This window comes from Anneissia japonica, unplaced genomic scaffold, assembly GCF_011630105.1.
Source record: "Anneissia japonica isolate Jap-2015-1 unplaced genomic scaffold, ASM1163010v1 scaffold750_len1593409_cov174, whole genome shotgun sequence".
Taxonomy (NCBI): Eukaryota; Metazoa; Echinodermata; class Crinoidea; order Comatulida; family Comatulidae; genus Anneissia; species Anneissia japonica.
In genome coordinates this window covers 916,416-926,849 of record NW_022756705.1, presented here as the reverse complement: position 1 = coordinate 926,849, position 10,434 = coordinate 916,416, and the positions used below count along the sequence as shown (strand labels likewise).

The window sequence follows — 10,434 nt, the reverse complement described above, 5'->3', positions numbered from 1 at the left end:
CTTCAACCCAAAATGGCTGCCCTGGTTGCAACATTTGAATCATCAAATAAAAAAATAAAATTAGAATCATGAAATGGCTTGACAGGAAGACAAGAAGTTCTTTTTGACAGAGTTAACAGTTGTGCTGTTGCTAATAGCAAAGAGGTATTAGTGAAGTGGCTATCTTGCATGTTAATGTTCTTATTAAATGTGAGCCACCATTAATCTGCTATAGTTGTTGGAAATCTTTAGTTCGCAATCCACGTCACTGAACATTGTAAAGTATGATTTTAATAGGTGATAACCTTGCATGCATTCTGTTGCAGTTTGATCAATATTACTAGAAAACTGAAGTTTTATATAGTATATGCCCGAGTTAATCTACCTTGTTGTCATTTGCCAACGAAAGGCCTCAATCCTAGCCTTCTTACTATGTATACTGAATATTATTCAGGGCACAAATCCCATGTATGTACAGTAGCTGATGAAGCCTATTATAGACCTACCAGCTTTTTAAAACCCATCTCAGTTTCTGAAACCCATCCATGTGCTTTCCTAAACCATACATGTTGTAATGTTGATTTTTTTTTCTGTTTTCATTTTTCTCTTCCATTTACAAAAGCAGCTACAGTGATTTATTCCTGTACATCAGTAATGTATTACGATTGTGTATAAGTCTATCAAAGGGAGTCAAGGTTTGTGCCTCTACTTTCATTGCATATTTTGATCTAACTTAATTTACCGTAGTATAGTAGTATGCCGGCAAAGCGTTTTTGTATCGCTAGGCTTGGTGCGTTGAATTTTAGAAGGTGTTTTTACAAATTCTATTGCAGGGCGCAGACTCAATTGAATTAGCTATAATTATTATCGTCTAAATCATAAGCATGATTGGCCCTATATGATAGAGGCACAACTGACATATTAATCATCATTCAACACTAATAAACTTATCGTGAAATTAATATTAGATTTTAAAACTAAAATATAGTTGGTTGTCAATAATATGATCATCTGCGTCCTAAAATAGCACCTATATACAAATTATACGTATACAGTACTTGACTTAACGACTAAGTGAATCAGTCAATGTTTGTGTGTCTGGAATCGTTAAATTTGACATACGATGGCTGCTGGTCTCAAGCACTTCAGCGAAAATAAAACTAACACTTATAAACGGTGAGCATTTTTTTTTCTAAGCAATGCTTGTCGTAATCTATTATTGTTGAGCTTTTTGTCAAACAGATGTTCCTTCTGATAAATTTGTACGTACTGCACCTGACCCCTCACCATTGCCTCCCCTAAGACAGGGGGAAGTATAAGAAGGGGGTATTTTTGACAGTGATAATAATAATATACTTTCCCTACAGATCAATAAATTAAAGGGGATTTTTGTGAGGCAAAGCAGAAAAAAGCGGTTGAATTAAAGTCGTCTGGAAATTAGCAGTTGTAACAATGTGGTAAAGAACAAGACTAGACTGTTTAGAGGCACTGAATATCATTACACTGCCCAGGACTACTCAAAAGCTTCCATCCATATTGTCACTCTACATTCAGTGCACTGGTTTAGTCCACATATTATGTGGTTAGTATCTGTGGTTCTACCATCGGCAGTATAGCAACTTCAGGGTTACCATGAGAGGGCGCACTAATCACCACACATAAGGCTAGTGGAACCATTGTAGTGCAGATGTCGTGTGAATTGTTCGTAGATTTGATTTATTGATTCGTAGATTTTTTACTGATTTATTGGTAAATATGGTTATTGATTCACATTTATACTTCAATTAGGGTGATAGTTCTTAGATGTAGGGTTAATTGGTAGGTTGAGAACTACATGACCCATGTATGGGCAAGGTCTGGGGTGGCAGTAGGCAGCCAACCTTATGATTTTAGTAACTTTTTTAAATGTGGGTATAATTCAATAAGGGACTATGTTTTGTGTTGTTATTTAAATTATTGCGACTGAGCTACTATTGAAATTGAGAATGTGACTGATTTTAATTGAAAGTGTGAAATTATGATTATGAATGTGATCATGATTGACAATGTCATCCGATTTAGAATGTGATTAAGAATAAGATTGGGAGTGTGATTCAAAATGTGATTTGGAATGTGGTAGCATTTGCTCATTATTACACAATGCTGCAAAAATCAGCAATCGTGCACCGTTTCTAATTCTTTTTGTTTTTCCAAGAACTTCACAGATACGAACATTTCCTGAGAGTGGACATTGTAATTGGTCAAAGGGTCAAGAAATAGGACCTGAGCATGAAACAGGCATATACTTTAGTGACACTGACTGTTTTAAGAGACATCTGTTAAATGGCTCAACGATTGAATTTGTATTACTCACGACAACATACAAGGTTGCACGCTTTATTGAGGTTAACACTTTTATTCTCATCAATCTTGCAAAAGTATTAAATGGAATTATTTCAAGAAATACTATAGTTAATGGCGCGAGTATACGTATTTGAAGAAAACTGCAACGTGTTGAAAATGGCAAATGAAGTCTTAAATTTTTGTTTACAAACATGGCCACCCTCACACACTGTCATAATTATAATCTATAGTAGGAATTTGCCAAGCTTAGATACAAACTTCCATATTTTCTAGATGTTGTGCAAGTTGTAAAAAAGAGGCGACAAAGACAGTGAATGTATAAACAGGTTTTTGCAACAGTGCAAGACACAGAAAAAGAATCCCCACACACCTATCGGTACCTCAAAATGTTATTTATCGCCTTTTAAAAATAATAAATATTACAAAATTAAAGAGCAGTAGTCTAAAAAGGACATGTACCATTTTCCTACGGGGAAAATTCGCAAGATTTCAACCTATTGAACTCTCCTGATTCATTCGCAACCACGCATACACAGATTTTCACAATCATTGAATCAAACTCGATAACAGATGCACAAAGCTTCTGTATCATATGTTCTGCATAAGTTCAATTCTTTAGTTCAGAACTAGCACCCCAAGCCAAGTGCATCCTCATGGCTTTGCCTTGGATTATTTAGACGATAGTCAACGAACATTCAAATGGCATATTAATTTGCATTCCAAACGCCTACGTAAGCTGACTGAATGATTTAAATTGAAAAACGTTGTTTAGATTTTATATCGTAATCAGTATTTGTACACTTATGAACAACGGTGAAGGCAAAAGCCCAATGTCATTGTATTTATCACTATTACTCAGTGGTTTCGTGATTAATCAGAAACTGACTCACGAAAACTTGCAAAACTACATGAAAACTTAAATCAATTGAAACTTTTTGTCGCCAATAATATTTCTTGAAAGGGGAAGGATGACAATGGTATGCTGTTAGTTGTAATTTAGAATTGATAAAGACCTGTCTATCTAATTTAGGAAAATACTATAAATTTGTTATTTCATGCTTAGTTTCTTCTATTTATTAAAACTGACCATCACAAAAAAGAATAATGTAATTCATGAATTGCAAAATATAATTGAATTTGTCAACAAGTTTTTAAAAAGTCTTGTATTCAATTTTATCAACACACCAAATTGTATTGTACCAAAATATTGAAAATTTTCTTTGAATTTTCAGTTTGTACAAATTGATTCATAGGCCTATAAAAATCTATCATATAAATTAAAGCTTTATCCAAATATTAACAAAAAAAAAAAAGCACTTTTCACATTTTACAATGGTTGTTGTGAAAGAACGCATCACCCAACAATGGTTTCACAGGGGTTTGTGGTAAAAGTCATCAACAGAAAGAGAAAAAATCTTGACATTTTTGCTGAGTAACCACCAATAATTGCCCTTACCTTTTTTTTTTGCTTACATTTTAAAATCTGTCTGCATTTGGAAGTAGTCTCTTCCTATCCAACTTAACTTTGCAAGTGCGAGTCTATGAGTGAGCTACATGTGAATAATTCACTGGTTTGTCTGCCTAAAACACACTGCCAAAAACAGACCTTTCTGAAGAACCATCAAAAGGTGATATCAAAGATACTAGAAACTCAAGATAGAACTCTCGCATAGCCAAAGTGAAACGGATACACGTCATATCTTTTACACATACAAGGTGCCCTTCTCTTTCCGCTAATGATGAGAACTCTATCACTAAGATGTTTTTTATATCCCGATGTACACGGCGCCCCATTTTTTGTATTTCCAAATGTGGAGAGTTATATCTTGTGTTTCTAGTATCTTTGGTGATATTCTAAATTTGGAACAACATATTGGTTCTGATGTTCAACCTTCAGTTCTTGCCTACTTGATAAAACAATTATAAGTATGGGCCAGGTGTTCTGTTGCGTCATCTACAATTTTGCAAGAAATAAATAAAAAATAGACCTACTATACTATAAAATGAGGATAAAAAAAAAAAAAAATTCAAATTTTACGACATACTTAAGTAATGTACCTTTAGAGAATCAACTGATACACCATATTGCAGAAAGAGTGTAAATTTAAACAAAAGGAGAAGGAAGTTGCAAGAAAACTTATGCATAATTGATGTAACTAAATGTTCCACATATTCAAATTAGTATTATTGTATTCTTCCATGGTAAAGATTACTAGCATTACAAAAGTAGTTACTGTAAACAGGAATAAAATGTTATACAAAAAGTCAATTGATATCAATAGGATATCTGTCAATATTTATCTGCAAATAAATAAATAAATATATAAATAAATAAATAAACAGAGATTGTGAACGCCCCTGCGGCAAGTAGAGCACTCCAGTCTTAAGAGTTTTCAGCTCGCATGGGATACTGACAGATAACCATTAGCACAGAAACATGTCGGAAAAGAACCGTAAATACCATTAGACAATATGTACCTACCTGATCACCTCTTTGAAAACAGAGAGGAAAATAACAAATCACATTTCAGAGTAGTTCTATTTATCTCTTAAAAACATGTGTCTCATTCTGAAGGTTTGGTGCAAATTTAGATTTTTGAAAGGAAATAATGGACTTAGAAAGTAATTTCAGAGCATGATGTGGACTTCAGATTTAGCCCGTAATGTTTTTTTTTAAATGATTTATTTCCTTGTCTTTCAAGTTTTACTGAAGCATGCATAAGGCTTTTTTTTTATAAAATGAAATGGAATTAAATCGCTCTGCGAAAGGATCTCTTCCCTTTTCAAGGAAATTGATGATTTTTCTTCTGAATTATATGGTTTATAAAAAATTAAAACTATTAAAAACAAAACCAATTAAAGACAGATGAGATTCCTTGAATGCCACCGAAAAGGAAGGATGTCTCGATAAACTGTGGGCAAAAAGGAAGAATAGATAGTTTCTAAATCTACTTATGTCTGAATTCCCAACTGGAACACACCGACAGAATGAAAAGCCTGAAATGAAATGATGGGGATATTTTGTAACTAAAAGAGTGAGGATTTGCTAATGAGTTTTGGAGCAATAAAATTTGAAAATAGGATATGGATATGCAGCGATATAGGCCTACATGAGGAAGAGGAAATACGAGGACAACACCATAGGGATGAAGCGAAGGATTAATAAGGTAATGTAATTAATGACCAACATGGATTTGATAGGTTATTATTAAACGATTCACACCAAATAGTTTCCTGCGATGTTCTGCAAAAAAGATTACACATAACTAATTAGGTTATTTTATCACATCTGAGCACTGAACCAGTCTCAAGGGACCTCGCCTATCAAATATGGCCTTGCCCTAAACAATAAAATAATCTCTATTAATTCACAATCACTGAAATTCAAATTAAGCACTAAACAACTGAGATGATCAACGTTAAGAGAAATGATGACGTTTTACATGCAATTTCAGTCTAGACCCGGAGATTAATCGTAGAAAGAGTAAAGCTTCCGTTGAATTGCGAACAAAATAATTAGAATTAATAAAAAATTGCAATGCTACACATCCACTAAGCCTCAAGGCAGTGTGAATGGACAAAGAGATTACAAGTTAAAACTGATAAACAATTTAAACAATGTAGTCCACAACCAGAGTGAAATCCTAAAGGCAAAATTAAAATTTGATTTCCAAAATTTTCAAGTTATTAATCATGGTATAATCCGATGAACAGACTAACCAAATGTGTAATTTTAGGCCACTCTAATCATAAAATTCCTTTACACGCCAGCATTTGATTCTGTATTTTTGTTATGCTAGTTTGATGTAATTAATTTAATATTTTTAATAATAATATACTATTGTAATTAACTTTTCATGAAGTGCAGAAAGTTATTGGCATTATCCACTATATAAATGTACTTTTACTGGTATATTATAATTTATTATTACTATCAAAGAAATCTGTTTGTTTTTTAATGTTTCCTATTGGTGATCCTTGGCCTACGTACCTAAATGAATAAAATAAAAATTAAATTCATGAATAAAAATACAGGCCTTCCTCCAACCATTGAACGACCACTTGTAGGACAAGGGTTTTTCTGGTCTTTAGCAGCTAAAATAGACATTCACATTGGCCTGCAGAAAGGAGGTCTTAATTGGAGGGGTCTTTACTTACAGGGAGACTTGTATATCTACGGGCCCGTTCGAGCAAAAAACGCCAACCATATTCCGTTTATTTCACTGGGTAATCGCGCTGAGCACTCAGCGGGTGGTCGACCGTTCGAGCAAGAAATAAAAATTAAATTCATGAATAAAAATACAGGCCTTCCTCCAACCATTGAAAGACCACTTGTAGGACAAGGGTTTTCCTGGTCTTTAGCAGCTAAAATAGACATTCACATTGGCCTGCAGAAAGGAGGTCCTAATTGGAGGGGTCTTTATTACAGGGAGACTTGTATATCTATGTATGTAACAGTAAACCTACCTTCTTTAGCTTTTTCTATCTTGCAGCACAACACACCAGATACAAGGCCTGGCTTATACGAACAACTTGGACCACCACGTTTCTTATGCCCATAGAATACATCAATTCTACCGCCTGCTAAACACGATGACTTGTTCGGCCTTCGTTGTGAGCAATGCCTACCAATACCACCCATATTATCTTCATGATTTTTTCCTGAACACCTGAAAGAAAATAAAAAAATTAAAGGTATATTGTTCTGATATTTTTCTATATAGTGAATATCAAATACCTACATAGTAAAATTCTTCATTTTTGTATTCCAACTTTTATTTGCTGTTGGTTGGATTTCAAAATAAATAAAATAATACAAATATAGGTATAGTTAAGAAATAATTTTAACACAAAGTAAAAATAAAAATATATTTATTGAAAATATGTGTAAAAACGTTCTAAAGTGTCTTTTGCTCCAATAAGCACTAATATATTTCCACCCCCCAAAAAAGCTTATAGGCCTAGTTGATATGGTACAGTAATTGAATATTGAAGTGTCTTTTTTTCTCTTTCTTTTATAACAGAAGATTGTTATTCTTGAATTCGAATCTGAATAGTCAATCGATCAGTCAATATACAGTGTGTGTGTCAGAAATTCCAATAAAAAAAAACCACTCAGAAAATTGAGTGATGTAGACAAATTTTACATCTCCTTTATCCATGTTCAAACACAACAAAATCCCATAGGAAAATCAAGGTTTTCCCGTGGGTACAAGCTCAAGATCCTAATCAAGAGAGGTAGACGGAGTTACTTAGTCATGCGGTGCATGAGCTCCCAAAAGAACAACCGTTCAATCACCATTTAATCAAGCTATTAAAGATTATGATTGTAATATCTTACTGTATTTTAGAATATAAACAGAATGAACAAAGAACATACAAGGTAAATATAGATGGTAGCTACAAACGCTGATACACATGCAACCTCTTGCTGAACTTAACCCTCCACTGCCCCTCTCCTCCCCCCACCCCAATATAAATTCTCAAAAAACTTTCCTATTTCAGAATTCCACCTGCCATTCAGAGATTCTTCACATAAGTTTGTGAATTTTTTATCACATTATACTTTGGAATTGAATTTCTTTTTTGTATTATTAATACAGAGGGAATCCTTCATAAAAGAAATGTCATTGGTCATTTAAAGTGACATATTGTAATTTAAGTGACATATAGGGTAACAGAGTGGGAATTGGTGTACATGTTTGATAGGTATGAAATAATAAAAAATTTTGTTGCACATGTCAAAAAATTCCAATTCCAAATTATCCAAAAATATAATACAAATTTAAGATAATACAAACAATAAACAATACAAACAATAATAACATTTAAATGTAAACAAATCATTCAGAGAATACCACACAGTCAAACGCCCAACAATTTCCTATTTACAAACTAAGTCACTAGAAAGTGGAAGTTATTTTTCCCACTTTTAGCTAAAAAACTGTTGCAGGAATTGAGTTTTCAGAAAACCGGAATACTTAATCATTTCACTTGAAGTGTTGGCAGAAACTTGTATGAAATTAATCAGCTTGAAATAACTTTGTTCAGCCTGGGCTACATTGACATTTCTCACTCATTAAACCGCTAATTAGTGTGTACATGTCCAACCACGTATCAATGCTGAGTCATAAATCAGTTGAAAAATACCACAGAAAACAGAAGAAAAAAAGAAACTTCACATGTGCTAATTTTAAAACATTATCAATAAGTATTTGGGAATGTAATGAGAGTTCAGTACTGGTACGATAACACGTCAGATAGAGCAAAAACATCATTCCTATTCAAACTTACTTGCTAACGCAAAACATCATCGAAATAGCATTTGCAGTACTGGCTGCTACTTGGGGACCAGATTCAGACACTAGCCACAAAATGCAAGATCGGTGGCCTAATGGTTATGACACCAGACTAGTTATCTGGAGCTTGTATGTTTCGATTACTACCTGAATCACTTGCAATTTTTTTTTTTAAATTTACTTGGGAATGTACTGAGCATTCAGTACGATATCACGTCAGGAAGGTCAAAACTCTATTTCTATTATTACAAAGAATACATGGATACTACTATGCCTTTATAGAGATAATGTGAAATTTGGCATCAAATTGACATTACTTTTTTCTAATCCATTAGTTGGGTTCAGTCATACAATGATTCATTACATTTTTAAGACATGAATTAAGACAGTCAACCAATCAAGATCAAATAAAAGAATCAGTAATTAACCAATCACATTAAAGATGGGTTAGTGTATGTATATTTTTAAATTATACGTAATAAAAATATTAAAATTTAAAATGAAGTCTAGAAAAAAATTTTTAAAAAATTAAAAAAATAAAAATTTACAGGTCTCCCTCCAAATAAAGGCCACTTTTGGTACCAGGGTTTTCATAGTCTTTAGCAGCTTTGGTCTTTAATTGAACAGAAATATTATTGAAAAAAAAAGATAGGCATTCACTTGGGGCTGCAGAAAGGACCTGATGATTTTTAACGTAAGGCCAAATAAAAAAATTTACTTGTTAAGCGTCACCGCCTGCCCCTGATTTTCTAGCTGCCCCTCTCTTTTTTTTGAAAAAAATGACGAAAATCAACAAAAAAAATGCCGATATTAGCGAGGTGTCTTTCATTAGAGGGGGCTTTAACAAGAGAGAAACCTATATTTCTTTCCCATAAAAGTCAAATTATGTAAGTGATGTATTTATTACTTTATTTGTGTAAAGTTGTATGACCTGAAGTTCTGATTCTTTGCAACCTGAAATTCTAGATAAAGAAGCTATTTCCCAACCTTTTGCAATGTCATGGAAGCTTAAGCTTGTCTACTGGGTTAAGCACTAGTCCCTTTAGGAGTATAACCTCCCTCTACAAGACAACCTGACGAGGTAATGCGAGGTATATCACCCGAGTCAAGATTAAAAGTCCCACGAGTTTGTGTCGGACATATGCAGAATGCAAACACGGTAACAGTCAATGGATCCGTCTAAAGTAATAAGAGTAAGCACAGCTAACAATAACAAAAAGCTTAAACGTATACATATTCATAGCGCAAGTTATGAAAGAACGTGTGGAATAAGAGAACAACTTTCAATTAACTGCTACTCTAACACTAATACAATGTTCTATAATAATCCTATACACTACTCTCCCTAATTACATTACGCAGACAATAAGACAAATTCATTCTAATTTCCCGCCTTAAATAGCATTAATATTGTATCCAACATTGTCTACTACGTGACTCAGTGTCTAACAACGTAATTATAGCGACACAAATGGAGAGAAAATAGGTATAAGCGCTCAAAATGTTTCCCTGTATAAATCTCCGTTGAGTGAATATTACACCGGGGTCAAAAGATTACAAGCTATGTGGACACAAAAATAAACTTTTTGTTTGTACATTTTTTTTTGCAAATCATTCAACACTTACACAAAATTTCATTTACAAATTTTCATTGTGGATCAAAAAAGATTTCAGTGTAATTTTCAGTAGCCTTGGGAGTCTGTACAATTATTTTAACTCTATTTTGTGCCTGTGATCAGGTTGTTCTAGTTTAAGTTGACTGTAACCCAAATAATAAATATCCATTACTGTACATAAAAGCATTAAAACCTTG

The 10,434-nt window shown here is 33.4% G+C and overlaps 1 protein-coding gene across 3 annotated transcripts in view; it reads right to left on the bottom strand.

Moving 5' to 3' along the window:
• LOC117124348 (neurogenic locus notch homolog protein 1-like) overlaps positions 1-10,434 on the bottom strand; it is a 95,444-nt gene that overhangs the window by 5,314 nt on the left and 79,696 nt on the right. For all 3 annotated transcript variants that reach the window (XM_033270557.1, XM_033270556.1, XM_033270559.1), the window contains one exon: positions 6,790-6,992. In XM_033270557.1, the coding sequence (XP_033126448.1) occupies positions 6,790-6,992 (203 nt within the window). The remainder of the gene's footprint in view (positions 1-6,789; positions 6,993-10,434) is intronic.